Raw genomic sequence first — 16,691 nt, forward strand, 5'->3', positions numbered from 1 at the left:
CGCCTGCACCGCCCCGTGCACCGCCCCGCACTATGAGCGAGGTGAGGGCCGCGCTCGTCGGGGACGCGGGTGGCGGGTGCCCCGGGCTGGCCGGGGGTCTCCCCTCCCTTCCCCGGCGCCGCGACGGAGCGGGGACGGGACGGGGCAGAGGGGTGTCGCCTCGGCCCTGCCCCCGGAGGGAGCCGTGCTGCTGGGGCTGAGCCCCTGGGAGCGGTGGCCCTGCCCGGCCGGGCTCTTTGGGGCGGGGGGCAGCATCACTCGAGGAGCCGAGGCCGGGGGTCTGGGGTGCTGCTGGCCTTGGTCTCCAGGAAGTCCCCGCTGGCTGGGCTCCAAGGCTTCCCGGCACGAGGTCCTGCCTGCAGGCGGGTTGTGCAGATGGGACCTTGTAGGGTTGGGCACCACATCCAGCCACCCTGTGCTTTGCGGAGCAGGCTGGGGCCAGCGCTGTGCTGCCAAGCCCCGGCCTGTTAGTGGAGCTGGAGTGTCCTGACCTGCAGGTACATACGTAGGGCCAAAAGCCCCCAGGCACCGCAGTCCTCTGTGGGAGCGGGGAGCTGTGTCGGCAGGGCAGGGAGGGATGCTGCTGTGGTCCCAGGCAGGGCTGGTGTGTCCAGGGAAGAAACTGCCTCTGCAGGGCTCCCTCTTGCATCCCCCACCCAGCTGGCTGCAGTGGGGTTTCCCCTGCACCAGCCCTGACCTGAAATGTCCCTGGGCCCTTCCCAGCTCCCTCCTCTCAGCCCAGCTCCCACCAGGCGCAGGAAGAGGATGTTTTCTCCCACTCCAGCCTGCAGGTCCTAGGCAGGATGTCCACTGCCAGCCCTGTTCCCCAGCCCAGCCTGGTCCTGGGTCACATGTGCAGGGCTCCAGCCCCTCCCTGCCTCCTGCAAACTCCCTCCAGGGGCACCCACTCCTTGCTGGCCACTTGCCCCCCTTCCTAGCCTCTTTTCTTGTGATGTGATTGGCTCACTTTCTTCCCCTGCAGTTCTGTCTCTTGATCCTGATTGGCTGGCTGTCCTGCTGTGCCATCCCATCCGTGGACCCCTCTGCCTTGGTCCTGTTGTGCTGTCTGTGGCATGGACTCCACGCGCCAGTCGTGATGGGCTCTACCCTTCCCCTGGGCTCCCTCTGCCTTTCCATGGGAACAGGCGGACTCTACCCCAGGGCACTAGACTGGATGCGTTCAGGTGCTGCTGGAGTTGCAATGGTCCAGGGCACATGAGAGGCAGGACGTGATTGGGATGCTTGTACCGGGCCCTGTAGTCGGGGGAGAGATTAGCCGGGCTCCTGTGTACAGGGACAGCTGCCTCGCACCTTTTCCTCCTCTGGGCACAGTCTCTCCGATACAGCACTGGGTAGGGCGAGACGGCTTCCCCACATGGGGCCAGTACCTGCTGGCAGCACCCCTGAGCCAGAAAGGGGAGAAATCCCCCAGTTGCTTTGGGGCTCTGAGCCTGAGGTAGGGGCCTGCTCCCAGCTGGCCCACGTCACCCTACCAGCAGGCGGTGAGGCTGACTTGCTCCTGCCTCGGGTGGCTGATGGTGATGCTAAACAGCTTGCTGGGACCCTGTCAGCACTTGGGGCCAGAAGCTGCAACCACTTGGGACAGGCTCTGCTATGTGACTTCCCGCTGCTGTGAGCTCCATGTTCTGCCTGGAGCTTGGCCAGGACACCCGAGTGCACCAGGGTAGCAGCTCTGTGGGTCCTAGGTGGTGAATCTTGAGGCCTGGGATGGTGATGCTGCCTGTTCTGTTTCCAGCAATGCAGTGCGATGTTCAGCCAATTGATTTGCTCACAAACTTTGCTGCGTGTGGCTCTACGCTTCTGCTGGAAGCAGGCATGCCCTGCCCCAAACCATGCTGGCAGCAGGTGAGCAGAGTGCAGAGGAAGGTGGGGTATGCTCTCCATCCCACCAGGCAGGCAGTGGCTGCAGACATGCCCCTGCCATGGGTACATGCAACTTGTGCAGAGATGTGGGTGCTGCCTTGCAGTGTGCAGTTCTGAAGTGCATGGTAGCATTTCCTGGGCATGCAGCTGTGCACGGGCTGCCTCAGCCTGTGGCGCAGTTTGTTGTGAACGTGCAGTCTATAGGTCCCACCTGCCTGTCGGCCTCTCCCTGCCCCCTGCGGTGGGAGCAGGGCAGCCCCTCAGTGATGCGGCACCATATACTTAGGAGTGCTGGTGTGGAGCCAAGAGGTTCAGCTGAAGCCAGGCATGGAGCCCATTGTGCTGGTGCTGCACAGAGGCAGATGCAGCCAGGGGCAGAGAGGGCTACTGCAGGCAGGGTCTCTCTTCCAGCTCCACTGGAGACAATGGAGAGCCCCTGTGTCTCACTAGCTGTCCTTGGACCCGGCTCTGAGCACTGCAGGGGGTGCAGGGAATCTTCTGGGCCCTCAAGTCTCTTAGCAGGAGCTGGCCCCAGACTTTGGCTGCCCAGGCCTGGAGCCCCTGATGGCCAAGGGTATGGGCTGGGGGGAGCCAGCCTCTATGCCTAAGTTGAAACGCTCGCTGTGCCCTGCAGTGCTGGCGGCAGCATCTGTTTTGGGGGCACGGTGCAGCCACTTGGTGCCAAGCAGGCTGGAGATGGGCAGCCTGCGTCTCCTGGTTGGGACCTGATCTGGCCGCGCCATTGACTTGGCAGCTTGGGTACTGTCTGTCCTTAGGGGCAGGAAATGTGCCAGGAGTGGAGGATGCTGCCTCTGCTAATGGGGCCCTTTCTGCTTGCATTGATTCACTCCTCGGGCTGCTGCCAGGGCCATGCGCTATGATGGAGGAAGGGGTGGGTGTGAGGCTGCGGACCTCTGCTACTGGGCCATAGACCCTGTACTACTCATAGCTGCTGGGGAGTCTCAGCCTCCTGTGCTGCTGGTCCTGGAGGAGGTGACTGTCTTCGCTGCTGTGTGATACTCCAAGCAGCTGCACATGTGGCCTACCGTGACCCTGGCATTGCTGGTTCTACTTTAGTGCTCTAGCAGGGAGTGCTGGTGCCCTGACTAGGAGGCACATGTCCACAGCTCTGCCTATCCTGCAGCACCACGGAGATGCAGCTGCCTCTGGGGTGCAGCATCTGCCTGGCAGAGCTGGGAGAGGGCCCTGTGCAGAGCCCTGCCTATGTTCTGACCCCAGGGGGCAGGTAGCCCGGGCAGAGCTGGCAGCACTGGGCCCACGGGCATGAGGAGTAGAGATGCAGCAGGGGGTGGCTCTTGTGCAGGTGCCTGCCCCTGCTGCTGGCTGGCTCTCCCAGCATCACTGGGGCTAGGACAGGTGAGGGCTCACAGGGCTGATCCTGGCTGAGGGGGCACCTGGCCCTGCCTGTGACCAGAGATGGCTGTCTCTGGCCCCTGCCCCTGCCTGCGAGTTGTCCCCACCCCACCAATGCTCCTGCTGTGATTCCCCACATCCCTCATGAACAGCAGTGCCAGCCCACGTGTGCCTTGGCCTAGGCTCTCGCTGGAGCAGTCCAGCAGCCATGGGGTGTGGTGGCATTTTTTCAGTATGAGGGTAATTGCCTGGCTCCTGCGTTCTGCTCCTGGCTCTTCTTTGGGGCCAGGCTGCACCTCTGCTCCCGTGGATGCTGGGGGTGGTGGCAACTAGTGTCTGGGTCTATGTTCCTGTGTATGTTGGGTGGCCTATGTATGCAGCCTGGGGTCATCCCTGCCATGAGCTGCTGTGGGGGGCCTGAAGCATGGGGTGGAAGGGTCGACCTGGGCAGAGCAACCCCCCCCTTGGGGTAAGGGCCTTCCTCCCTTTTTTCTTCCCTCTACCCCAACTTGCATTTTCTGTGGACTTTGCTGCACTGGTGCATCCCTGTGGCCAAGGTGGGCTGCACCCTGGGGGTGATGGGCACCCTGCACCAGCCTGCCCAGGGGTGATGGGCACCCTACCTGGAGGCTACTGTTGTGGGGAAGGGAGGTGGGGTTGCCTTGGTGGCAAGCCCCCGCCAAGGTGTTAGACTGCTGCTGTCCCAGGGACTGAGGGAGAGCCCTGACAGGGGGTGAGTTGCAACCAGGTTGCCCCTGCACCAGTGCACGCTGTGAGGAGTGGACAAGGGCAGCTCCCAGGAGGGCCTCTTGGTGAGGGAGCAGGGAGAGTTCTTTGGTGCCTGGAGCAATTTGGATGGCGCCTCCCATGCAGGGAAGCTGCGGAGGTAGCAGTGGGGAGATGCCAGCTGTGCCACACAGCCAGGGGCACCAGGGCTGTGATGCAGGGAGAGGGATGCCTGCCATGCAGTGATGCTGCATCTCCAGCAGCAGCTGGCAGTGCTGGCGCAGTGCCGGCTTGGGATAATTAGGAGGCTCTCTCCAGGGAAGGCAGATTTGCTTGCTGCACGGAGCAGCTTATCAGGTTAAGGGAGGGCGGGGGTGTACCCAGCCTGCGAGGGAGCAGCAGGAGGGCCCTGCCCCTTGCTTGCCAAGGGGACCCTGCTGCCCCTCTTTTTTCCCCCCATGAGCTGCTCGGCTCAGGTGCAGCACCCCTGCAGGGGGGGAATGTGGGCCAGGGGTGCGGGCGACCCTGAGGGCTGAGATGTGACTGTAGCTGCTCCCTGGGACCCTTGGTGCCCTGCCTCTATCCTGTTGGGGCTGCAGTGTTGGGGAACATGTGCCCAGAGGAGAGCCTTGCTCTGGCTCTGTGAGATTGTGCTGTCCCCATGTATTTTTGCCCCCCAGTCTGGCTGGCCTGGTGCTCCCAGCTCTGTGCTTTCCTCTCCTTGGCCCCTTCTTGGGGTCTGTGATGCCTAGTGTGAGTGGGGCCTGGATATAGGTTTTCCCTGGAGAGCCATGTCCAGTGCAGAGTATTTCCCCTGCTCCCCACTGTTAGGGGCAGCTCAGCAGGGCTGGCTGGGCTGCCCCAGGCCAGGCATATCTCATAGATGGTGCGTGCACTGGGGCAGGGGCCTTATTGCTGGGGTGTCTGGTGCTTGGGGTGCCCATGAGGCTCAGTGCAGTGGGGAGCCCCACTTTCATCAGAGACCTGTGGCACCAGTGCCAGGGGGCTCCTGGCTGGGGCAGAGGGTGGGGCTGTGGGACCTGGCATGATGGAGGCTCCTGGCCTGCAGGGAGATCATGGGGCTGGGTGCAATGGGGGAGCTGTGCAGGCCTGGGCTGGGCTATGTGACAAGCCCCTCTGCTCTTGGAAGCAGCAGGGTTGGTGCAGTGGAGCCCTCGGCTCAGCCCCAACCTGGGCACTGTGGTGCTGCATGGATCCATAGGGATGCCCAGCTCCAGGTGCAATGCCTCATGGACCATGGGTGCAAATCGCTGTTGGTGGCTGCCAATGACTTCACAAGCCTGTATTGCAGCTCTGGCAGCTGCAGCTTTGTTTGTGGGCTCTGGTGCCCGTGCAGCTGAGTGACTGCAGCCCATGGATGGGGCAAGGGATGTCTAGGACTCCCCTTGCTGGCCAGGGCATGACACATGCAAGGCTCAGGCAGGGGCTTTGTGTTTCCCAGCCAGAGGTGCTGTGACAATCCAGGAGCAGCAGGCCAGGGCCTTGGGCTCCCCTGGGGGTGAGAGGTTATGGGGCTCACTCACCAGCTGGGGGCTGCTGTGTGAGTTAGGCTGATCTGCTCCAGGACCCCCGGCCCCAGTGCTATGTGCAAGGCTGCAGCTGCCACCTCGGGGTGAGGCCATGGAAATGGCTCCAGGTGGCAAAGGCACCTGGGGTCCAGGGCAGGGCAGGCTGGGGTGACTTCCCCTGGAGGAGGGGAGCAGCTGTGCCTGAGCTGGGAGGTGGCTCTGGATCCTGGGGGTTGGCAGTGAAGGAGCAGGCACGGCTGGGGTCCAGAGGACTGTGCCTGGGAGCACTGGGCTGGAAAATAGCACAGGGGTGATTCTCTGCCTTGCATTTACTTCCATTTTAGGCTGCCTGCCTGGCCCCGAGCCGGGGAATTCTCCCTGCACCGCCAGCTTGGGAGACGCCTGGCTCAGCCTCTGGGAGGCTCTGGGCAGCCCCACCTGGCCGCCGCGGTCAGCGCGGGCAGGAGTTCCCGGCACAGCGCGTGGCTTGGCTGGCGCGTGTCGGGGATAGTGGGCTGTAGGCGGGGAGGGGGTGCTGTGCTGGGGGTCAGGGTTAGTCTCTGCAGAACTGGGGGGTGCCAATAGAGCCCCTTGGGCAGCTGAGGCGGGGCGCCCGCCTGGCACGGGGGAGCTGCCGGCTCGTGACCTGCGGAAAGCCACAATGGAATGAAAACAAAAATAATCGTCGTGCTATTTTTAGAGGGAGCGGGGATGGGAACGGACGTGACCTGAAAACAAAGGGGCTGTGCTGGGAGCCAGCCGCCTCCCCGCAGCGCCGCGCAGCAGCAGCACAGCATGCAGCAGGGGGGTCTCGTGCTCATGCTTGGGGAGGGAGCGATTGCTTGCAGTGAGCACCACGCAGCCCAGCCTCTTCCCACGGGGTGCCCTGGGGACAGGCTGTGGGGGCTCCTGCCTGGGGGGCAGGCCCAGCCTTTCCTCATGGGGTACCTGGGGCAGCGCAGGCAGTGGTGGTGGGGGCTCCCATGGCACTGTATCATCTCCCTGTGCCCCCACAGCTTGGGGAGGGGCTGGAGCAGTCCTCTGGGGTGTCCCACAGGAAACAATTGGATGTCGGAGGCAGCCTAGGGTCCCCCCTGGACCTGGGTCCCACCAGCAGCCACAGGTACACGGGAGGGAAACTGAGCAATGCTGGGGCCATCGGGGAGCCCTGGGCTCTGATAACAACACTGCCCCAGGAGCAGGGTAACAAAACGGGCTAGTAATAGGTTCGTGGCATAATGCTGGCCCCATCCTGCAAGCAGCTTCTCAGCCAGTCCTGGTACTGGGCTATAACCAGGGGCAGGGCATGGGCCAGTGTGCCAGGGCTGGTGGGGCCAGCCCAGGCCTCTGACCTCATTTCACCTCCCAGGACTTCACTGCCCCTGGTCTGCTGCAGGCAGCTCCTCCTGTACAGTTCTGTCCACTTTATGCTGCCTGCTGCTTCCTGGCGGCAGGGATGCTGGGGGTCCCCTGCCTGCCTTGTGCAGCACTGGTGGGGCACTTGCTCCCTGGGGCGCAGGCCTGATGGGTGGGGTCTCTGCTATGGGAGGGCCTGGGTACACAGCCCTGTGCCTGGCCTGCAGTGCTGATGCTGCTGGTGTCTAACCCCGGCTCGGCGGTTTCTGCAGCTGTGGTGGCGCTCCCAACCAGCCCTGTGGGCACTGGGGCTGATCCCCTGATGGAGGGGATCCTTGGCCCTCCCTGCTGCCATGTCTTGTCAGGGCCCCTGTGGGTTCTGGCTCTGGGAATGGCACATGACTCCCAGCGCGGTGGTGCAGGCAGAGACCACGCAGGACAGCTGGGTGGAGGGAGTAGTCCGGGCTCCTTGGAGATGGGCAGAGCACAAGGTTCAATCAGGTCCTGGGGCCATGGGTCTGCCCTGCTGACACTGTGACTTGCATGTGTGGGTGACCAGGAGGGAAGTGAAGACAGGACAAGCTGCCACATGGGCCTGGAGGGGCCTGCTGGCTACGAGCCCAAGTCTGGGGAAGCCACTGACACAATCCCTAGGAACAAGCCGCATGGAAAACCTTTCTGTATCTGGCAGGGTGGACCAGCCTTTGCTGCCTTGCCCATGGACACGTCTGTCCCCAGCTGTGGGGCTCACTGGCAGGGCATGTTCCAGCTGCTGGCTCCCACCAGGGCAACTCCAAGCCCATGGGCACGGGGAGGTGGGAAATCCCCAGCACCTGGGGGCAGCTCTTGCCAGGCACAGCACAAGGGAAGACGGCCTGCACCGGAGCCAGCAGCCCTGGTGTGGTGCCAGTCGGTGCCCCTACCCCGCACCCCCAAATTGCCACCCACCGGGGCAAAGGGAAGGATGCTGCATACCTGAGTGTCACACAGCAGCTTGCCCAGCCCAGTGCCCCCTGCGTGGGGTTGCCAGCTTTCTGCCCCACATGGCCAGTCCAGTTTGTGTGGAGTTGCTGGGGCACATCCTCCTCCAAGCCTGCGGGATGGGAGCTGCAGGCATCCTGCTGCAGGGTGGGGCAGGGATGTCGGGGCAGTCGTGCGTGCATTGCACGTGGCAGCTGGGCCAAGGCAGCTGAGCTCTGCAGGTTGAAGCGGGCGTGTGCCGTGGCTGTGCTACAGGAGCCTTTGATGGAGTTGCTGGGCAGAATCTGGGGCCTGTGGGGTCTGGCTGGAGGAAGGCACTGTGGCAGCCCCTGGGCACTGCAATCGGGGCACAAGCCCCTGCAGTGCCCAAGCTTCTAGGGGCCACGTGGCCCCGCTTGGCAGGCCTCCTGCCTGCTCCAGGGATTCCCATGCAGTCCCTGTGGCTGCTGTGCACAGGATGCATGCCGCGTGGCTGAGCAGCGCATGTAACAGGCACCTCTCTCCTTGCAGCTCGGCTCCAATGCGTCGCCTTCCCCCACCGAGGCTCCCGGCAGCCAGCAGAAAGGTGAGTGAGGCGGGCAGTGCTCCAGCTCAGCTGCCCTGGCAGACAGGTGCTGTCCGTGGAGCTGAGAGATCTGTCCCTGCAGTAAAGGCAGCAGAAAGGGCCCTGGTCCCCTGCTGCACGGAGCAAGGGGGCAGCGCAGGACACGCTGCATGTTGCCCAGTGCAGCCTCTCTCCTTCCAGCAGTCCTGGAGCTGCAGTGCAAGGCAGGCAGCTTGTGGGTGGGGTCAGGGGTGCCCAGGGTGGTGTTTGCTATGGCACAGCTCACAACGCTACATCAGCAGAGGCCTGGGGAACTGCACAGAAGACAGAGTGATCCTCTGGCCACACGAGCCCCGTGACCGAGGCTGTCCATCAGCTGCGGCCAGGGCTCCCTGTGCCGCCACATCCCATTACGGTCATTGATGCTAACGAGGGGAATGTGGAGCGACAGTGCCATCCTGGCCCCGGCCTACAGGATATGCAAGAAGTCACTGGGGCCTGGGCACTATGTGGCTGGCTGGGCACTGGTTGGGGCCCCACACCAGAGGGGCTGCCCAGGGATGTGCCAGGAGGCTGCCCACAGGGCCTGTGCATGCTTCTCTCTGGCCCAGGAGTGGCCTGGGTGCTCCTTGGACCCTACACCCCCCAGAAGCTGAGGTGCTGTAGCCCCTGGCTATGCTTCTGGGTGCAGCCTGCTGCTGGGAAAATGGGGTGGGGGCGCGGGCTGTGCAGGGTCACGGATGTGGTGGACAAAAGCCCCAGAGACCTGGGGACGTGGAGAGGGGCCCAGGTGACTTGTACTTTGGGGGACGTGGTAGGTCTGATGGGTCTTGCCCTGTTCAGCCTGGTTCCCAGTGCCCGCATGGGGCACATGACAGTGCAGTGCCCTGCCCTTGGGAGGTGGGGGCCACGTGGCTACTGCTGCGGCTGCTTCTCCCTGCAGGCAAGGCCGGGGACTCCAAGAAGGTGGAGGAGGAGGAGGAGATTGACATAGACCTGAATGCGCCCGAGACCGAGAAGGCCGCACTGGCCATCCAGGGCAAGTTCCGCCGCTTCCAGAAACGGAAAAAGGACCCCAACCCCTGAGGGGCTGCTCCTGCCCCCCATGCCCCTGCACAGCCCCTGCCCTGCCCCGTGCCATCCCGCCCCCAGACTAGGCTCTTGCTGTGTTGCTGCTCTGTACGTCCGGCAGGGGTGGGTGCCCCCGAGTTGGGCTGAGGGACTCCCCACACCCAGTTGCACCCACGTTGGAGCCACCGTGCCCTCTTCTCCCACAGCCATGACGTCACTCCACAGCCGCCGAGGGCAGGGAGGGTCCTTGGGCCGAGCCCCTCCTGCCAGCTCCTGAGCCTGCCTGAGGGGCAAGACCTGGTGGGGGCTCTTGCTGTGGGGCAACAGAGCTGGGCAGGGGCAGGCCTGGTGGGGGCTCTTGCTGTGGGGCAACAGAGCTGGGCAGGGGCAGGCCGTGGGGAAGCCCCTGAGCCAAGGGGCACTGGACAGGGTCAGGGGACTAGAGGCAGGTTGGGGCACAAGCCAGAAGGGCACAGGGCTAGAGTCAGCTGGAGGATACGGTGCTGTGGTGCACCTAGCCCCCTCACGCCATCAGGCCAGCCAGGGGGGACTCACCTGGTCTCCAGGGCCCCCATTATCCTCGGGGCTAGGCAGGAGGGGGCTGGATTTATACAGTGCTGAGCAGGGGCAAGTCCACTTTTCCTGGTGGTGCCTGGTATCCTGGAGCCGCAGCCAGCCCTGGCAGCCTTGGGGGCAGGTGTATCCAGGAGCCAAGCAGGGTGCAAAGCCCAGTGGAGTATCGAGGCCCTGGGCCAGAATCCTAGCTGGCTGGAGCTGGATGCATCCCCTGCCCCCCGAGCCCCACTGTGTTAGTGATGGTGGAAATCAAAGGACCAGAGCATCTTTCTCCCTCCCCCACCCACTGTGTGTGTGTGATGGAGCCTGGCCCTCCTGACTTCCACCCCCCGCAAAGGGAAGAGTGGAGAAAGTGCCCCCCAGCCCCTTGCAGCCTGGAGGGGGGAGAGTAAACCAGGAGAGAGCAGGAGCAGAAGGCAGAGGGGTGGGTGAGGAGATGGGCTAGGTGGAGAGAGCAGAGCGAGGCTGGACACAGCGGGGCTGGAGGCACACGGGAGTCTGGGATGCTGTCCTGTGCAGCCTGTGCCCATGCAGGCACCAAGTCCCTCCAGCGAAGGCAGCTGTTGAGCTCCAGGCCCAGGGGCTCCCAAAGCTGGCAGGTGCCCCCCATATCTCCTGCCCCATCTGTGAGCTGTCACTGGGCAGAAGCTGGGGCCTACAGATTCAATGCTATGTCCCTCACACCCCCTGCCCTGCTCCCACCCGTTGCTGTGCCCCTGCTGCAGGCACGGAGCTGCCCCTCCTACTCCGGCCTCCCGCATCCAGCACTTCAGGCCTTGGCCATCCCAACCTTGGAGCTGGACAGCTACCCTGCCCCCATGCTGGGGCCTGCAGCCTGAGCCCCCGGAGCCCACTGCACCACTCCAAGTGTGGCTGGTCCTGGGGAGGCATCCCCACCCTGCGGCACAGCCCCTGCTGCTTCAAGGACTGAGTCTTTTAGCATGTTTAAATAATAAAACTTCTGGGAATGGTGTCTGGCCTGGCCTGTGCTTCATGGTTCAGCCTGGGGGTGCCCAGCAGGGCCCAGAGCTGGCTCTACCTGGGTGGCGCAGAGCATTGCAGACGGGGGCAGTGCCAGGGCTCTCACCCCAACCTGTTGCACAGCCAGGAGCTGCCAGCCCTGTCCCAACAAACGAGCCAGAGCGGTGCTGGTAAGAGGGGGCTCTGAGGAAAGTGCCCCGTGGAGCGCTCCTGGCTCGGCTTGGTGCCACATGCCAGCTCTCTCTCCCTGTTATAGGCCACTCATGGTTCCTGCCAGGGGGCTGGCCTGGGGAGATGCTTGTCTCAGCCTCTGAGACAGGCACGAGCCTGGCCCCTGCCTTCCACGTGCCAGATGGGTCAGGCTTGGGCTTTCACTGGCCAGAGGTGCGAGTGGCCCTGAAGTATGTTGCTACAGGATGGGAAGGGAACAGAGAAAGGAGCTGAGCTGCCGCCACTTGGTGGAGGGCCATGGGCCAGCATGTCCCATGCTGAAGGGACAAGCGTACACATGTGATGGCTGAAAGTGCACCGGGTCCCTCCTGCCACTGCCAGCACGGTGCTCACGGGATGCTTGGGAGCACGACTGAGCCCTAGTCTGGTCTCTGGGTAGGGGTTTTAAGGCCCCTGCTGAGAGCTGTGTTACCCCGCTGTAGCCAAGGGGAACAGAGGTGCAGTGGATGGAGCTGGGAGGCTGCCCACAGCCCAGTTGCTGTGTGGATTGGATTGGTGCCAGTTGGAGGAGATGGAGCTGTCTGGGGTCCTTTGCAGCCCAGCTCCTGTGGCAGTGGGGATGGCTCACTCCTGCCATTGAAATGGTTTGTCTCTGTGGTGTTGGCCCCCAGGGAGAGATCGTGCCCAGCACCGGGCATGGGATTTGGAGTCGGTGCCCATTGCACGGTCGGAGAGGGCTGGGGTGGGGGGAGGAGAATCCCCTGGGAAAGGTCCTCGAGCCAGGGTGCCCCGGGGGTGGAGGGTGAGATACACCCAGAGAAACATCTCTGCCTGAGCTCCCCGAGATGACCCAAGGCCAGTGGCCGTCTTCCAGCAGCACTTGCCCTGTTGGGCCGTGCTGAGCCACCCTAGAGAAAAGCGCCTGAAGAAGGGCACTGCATGCTCCAGAGCACATCTGACGTCCTGCCCAGCTATGTGGCGGGTCTGATAAAAGCTACTACAAAGCAAACTCAAGCCCTGCTTCTCCAACGGGCAGTCAGCCCAGAAGAGAAGACCCGGCCACCCGTGAGATGGACGTGGGCGTTGAAGCTGGCGTGTTACGCAGGCCATTACCTTCTGCTTGGCTAGAGAAGAACAGGCTGGAGCTCAACCCCTGAGGAACACCCGTGAGCCGAGGGCCAACACCCCAAGGAAGACTTGGTACCTTGCACACTGCGTGTTGCTGTCCACGTGTGGACAGGCTGTATTCTCTGCCCCTCCTTTTGGGGTAAGGTTCTGGTGTCCCTCGGTATGCCAGCACCAGCTGGGCTGGTCAGGGTCAGAACAGGTCTGAACCAGGCGGACAACCTTGGGTCCCAGGAGGTTTGGATGCGAGGAAGGATGCTAAGTCCAGGAGCTCGGAGCCTGTGCTCGGATGGAGAAGCATTGCCAGGAACAAGCCACGGTCAGCTCGGCACCAGCCGGCTTTGAAGATGTAGTCCTGCGTGATAAGAAGGGGAGTAAGGAGGTGGGACGTGCTCAGCACAGCTTCTCGGTGCCCACACAACTGCATTCCCGGAGCTGTGACTGTCAAGGTCACGTCAAGGTCACGGCTGTGCCATCTGCCTCTTGAGGAGGGAAAGGACTTGCTGTTGCAGGGCACTGTGCATGAAACACATTGAAAGGGAACCTCCTCCTTACCCTATAGGGGATTCCCCATGATCCCAGCCAGGTGGGTGCCCCCACCGCTGGACTGTCACAGTGGGGACTGTCTCACCAGACCCAGGAGTCTCCATGTGCAAGGCACCAGGCCTGTCTTGTGGGGGAAAGAAATCAGAGAGATTTTCAGGAACAATCGGCTCTGTTAAGCAGAGCAGCGTGTTCAAGGAAAGGGTTAAACCTAACAGACAGCAAATTAGGGATTCACAGCAGAAGCTGAATGGAGTCAGCTGTGGTAACACTGCTGTCATGTGCAAATGGAATAGGCAGCAAGGGGGACACAAGCTGTGTTTGTCAAGAAAGCAGTTAAGGAAGGAGCTAAAGCTACAGCTGGGGAAAATAGGCTAAGAACTTGGGGAGAGCATATTAAATGCAAGGAAACCAATTAGGAAAAAACAGCAGCCAGCCAAGGGCTTGGTCTGTGTTCCCAAAAGCAGAGACAATAGATAAAAGGACTAAGCCTTTCCCCCTGCTGTGGCTCCTCTTCCAGAAATAAGCCTTTCCTTTTTAACATAGAGCTACGCTTAGACTCACTTGTAAGGATCTCTTCCCATCAGGTTTGGAGCTCTGCTGGCGATATTGTCTTTGTTTTCCCCCAGGGTCATCTCAGTGGGAAAGGACCAGCCATGAGCCTCGGCACAAAAAGCTTCCACCGTTCATAAAGATTTGATGTCATTAGGCACAGGAGCTTTTGCTGTTTTAAACTGCTGTGTTTGCAAGCAACTCCCTCAATGTTATGGACGTAGGTGAAACTTTGACATTCACCCAAATCTGATGGCCTTTGTAAACCCTGACATCTCCCCTGCAGCTCATCAGTGCAGTTGGTTTTCAACCTTACCTAGGTGAATTTTGAGAAAAGAAAAGCAATTCTCTTGCATTCCTACAGGAGTTTAAGCAAAGTTTTTTCTGGATCTTAATTTCAGCAAGGTTTCTGTTGAGCCTTTTTTAGTTACTGGTCTTTGCCCAAAGAGGTAAAAATTAGCTATTTTTTTGAATACACCATTAGTTTTCCCTGTGGTTTGTTTTTTGCATGCTGTGTTTTCTGGGACATGTATGTGCTGTGTTTTGCATGTCATAGCATCCATAGAAGCGAGGTTTGTTTGGGATTTTATTTATTTATTTATTTATTGGATCAGCTTTAGAGTCAGGACAGCTGTTGGCCAGGCTTTGGGGGACTGTCATGTACATGTAACTATTTTGCCTTTTAATTTTTGCAATATATGACCATGTTTTCAAGGCAAGTGGCTTTTTAAAGAGGAATGGCTATGGGGGGCAGGCAGCTGGATGATAACCTGCCAACTCTGGGTGTGTGCTTTGCCTGCAACGGGCTTGTAGCAAGTCACTCCAGTAGGTGTCTGGTGGCTAGGGTCACCCCAAGTCCTACAGATTATCCGAGCTGGGTGATTTAAAGACTGGCAAGTTTCAAGTTCCCATTGCAGAAGGCGGCAGCGCCCTAAGGAAACAACCGGAATAGAAGCGGGAAACAGCAGCAACAGCAAGGCATGAGATCCCTTCTGCCAGGGGCTGCTGAGCTTTGAAAAGTGCCAGGCTCAGCCCTAGAGCTTCTACTAACAACCTGAATAACAGCTACTCAGCCCCCAACCAGACACCTGAGACCCCACTGTGCTTTCTGGGTACTCGGAATGAGCAAAGCTTCCCTGCTGGCGAGTGACAAATGAACCAAACGGGGAAAAGAGTCAGTGATGTGCAGCCATGGGGGACTTGGGTCACAGACCAACAGCAGATGTGGAAACTGGAGCAGTGCACTTCCACCCAGCAGCTGCGATGGCTGATAATGACAGAACAAGGAGCAATGGGCTCAAGTTGCAGCAAGAGAAGTTGAAGTTAGGTATTAGGAAAAACTTTCTCATGAGGAGGATAGTAAGGCACTGAAACAGGCTACCCAGAGAGGTTGTAGAGCCTCTGTCCTTGGAGGTGTTTAAAACCCAGCTAGACAAAGCCTCGGCTGGGATGATGTAGCTGGGGCTGGTCCTGCTTGGAGCAGGGGGTTGGATTAAATGTGACTTCCTGAGGTCCCTTCAACCCTCTATGACTGTATGATGCCCCAGGCAGGACTCGGAGTACCCTCCTTACAATAACGAAGCACTCCTAGGTAGGGATGGGTTCCCCTGCGACCTCTGTCCTCCTCACAGCAGAACCCATCTACTTGGAGCAACTTCTAACCCCCAGGAGGTGGGACGTAGTTCCTGCATCTGTCCCGGATCAGTACTGGTAGACAGGTGTTGGTACTGGTATCTGCATGGGTGTCCTGTGCACTCTATGGTCTGTGCTCAAATGACGTCTTAGCAAAGCTGTCTCACTGTGACAGAGCCATGGGACTGACAGAAGTGCATGTGACACACAATGTTGAAATGACACGCATTGGAGTTGTGCATATGCATTGCCCTAGTTGGATGACATGCACAGGAGGCCCAGCTTATACATGTGTATCATTGCTGTCTGAACCTCAGCTAGGTGGGATGGCTGCTAACGTGGTACAAGGGTACTGTTGCCAGCCTTGGCTATTTTCATGGGCCCAAGCCATTACAAAGATGCGGCTGAAGCAAAAGGGCCTGAAGCCGGTTTCTGAGAGAGCACAAAGTGAACCCGGCAGACTGTACAATTAGCCAGCAGAGTCAAGACGGCAGTGGCTGCACTCAGCTCAGCCTACCTTTGCCTCAGTAGATCAGTATTTCCAAGACTTTTTGTACCTGGGACATGCTTTTTTCTGAATTAAAATGAGCAGCATACATCAGTCTTACACCCAAAAGGTATTTTTCAAAACATAACGTGTTCCTTTCCTCTGCCAGAGGAAATCATACCAGTGCTGAGCTGTACTGTTAAAAAATGACACCAAATACATCTTTTTTTCAGCAAAGGATTTGTTTTGACACCAGTGGTTTTTACTTCTTCGGCCTCAAGGCCCCTGGATAACTGTTTTGAATGTTGTGGCTCCCCAGTTGAAAGGCACGGAGGTAGAGGGGGCTTGAAACTAAACAGGCTGAGAATCACTGATGTTGCTGGTGCCACGTCAGGGTGGTAGGAGCAGGGCTTCCCTCTGTGTGCCCTGCTCTTTTTACTGTCTGCCCCCTCCTGACCCCAGGTTGGTGCCTTAATTGGTACCAACTGGTTGGTACTCCTGGCTAGTACCCCTGGTTGGTACCCCTCTGATGAGGCTGCTCCTGCAGGCTCTCTCATGCCGAGGACCATCCCCACAATCCCCCTTGCCAAGCCAGGAGCATGGGAGGAGTGGAGGGGACAATCCAGGGTGCAAAGCACAGCTCTGTGTGTGTCTACCTGCTGGCAGCATGGCACTGCTGGGGTGTGAGGGGCTGGTACAGGGGCTGCCTGGGGGTGGGAAGGCAGCAGCAGGGGCTGCTTGGGAATTGCTGCAATAGGCTCACAGTTAGGGAAGTTGTCTAGCAGGCAGGAGACCCAATCTAGGCCCTCCTCACGCAGAGGGGCTTGAGCCCACCCCTCCTGCCTCACTATTGAGGACCCTAACCCCAGGCCACACTGGGCTGGGCAGTGCTTGCCACCCACACTGAAGATGCTGCTCTGCTGGGTGGCCTAGATGCAAGCTGGCAGGAGGGGCCTGACTCCAATGCTCTGTCCCTGGCAGGGGGCCCTGGACTCCGCCTGTGCTGCTGACGCCTGTTGTTCATTTTGTCCGCGGACCGTGGGATGTGCACACACGTGAGAGCCAGGCGCTGGACTCTGCAGCCTAGTGGCTGGGGCACGCAGCTGGGAAGAGGGAGCCCTAGGCTCTGCCCCCTGCTAGGAGGGGACAAGGCCTGTGC

General features: G+C 60.4%; 1 protein-coding gene across 1 annotated transcript; it reads left to right on the top strand.

The window, feature by feature from the left end:
- Nucleotides 1-456: 456 nt before the first annotated feature.
- PCP4L1 (Purkinje cell protein 4 like 1) lies at nucleotides 457-11,014 on the top strand. The gene is made up of 5 exons (XM_025194730.1): nucleotides 457-497; nucleotides 983-1,184; nucleotides 1,757-1,866; nucleotides 8,361-8,415; nucleotides 9,338-11,014. Exons 2-5 carry the CDS (start codon nucleotides 1,097-1,099, stop codon nucleotides 9,478-9,480), a joined length of 396 nt encoding a protein of 131 aa, XP_025050515.1. The 5' UTR covers nucleotides 457-497; nucleotides 983-1,096; the 3' UTR covers nucleotides 9,481-11,014.
- The last annotated feature ends 5,677 nt before the right edge of the window (nucleotides 11,015-16,691 follow it).

Source organism: Alligator sinensis, unplaced genomic scaffold (assembly GCF_000455745.1).
Source record: "Alligator sinensis unplaced genomic scaffold, ASM45574v1 scaffold1659_1, whole genome shotgun sequence".
Taxonomy (NCBI): Eukaryota; Metazoa; Chordata; order Crocodylia; family Alligatoridae; genus Alligator; species Alligator sinensis.

Excerpts from the sequence above, each read along its gene's own strand:
- PCP4L1 (XM_025194730.1), top strand. The coding sequence starts at position 1,097 with ATGGGCTCTACCCTTCCCCTGGGCTCCCTCTGCCTTTCCATGGGAACA. Across the intron at positions 1,185-1,756 it reads ACTAGACTGGATGCGTTCAG|CAATGCAGTGCGATGTTCAG; the intron begins GTGCTGCTGGAG and ends TTCTGTTTCCAG. Across the intron at positions 1,867-8,360 it reads CCAAACCATGCTGGCAGCAG|CTCGGCTCCAATGCGTCGCC; the intron begins GTGAGCAGAGTG and ends CTCTCCTTGCAG.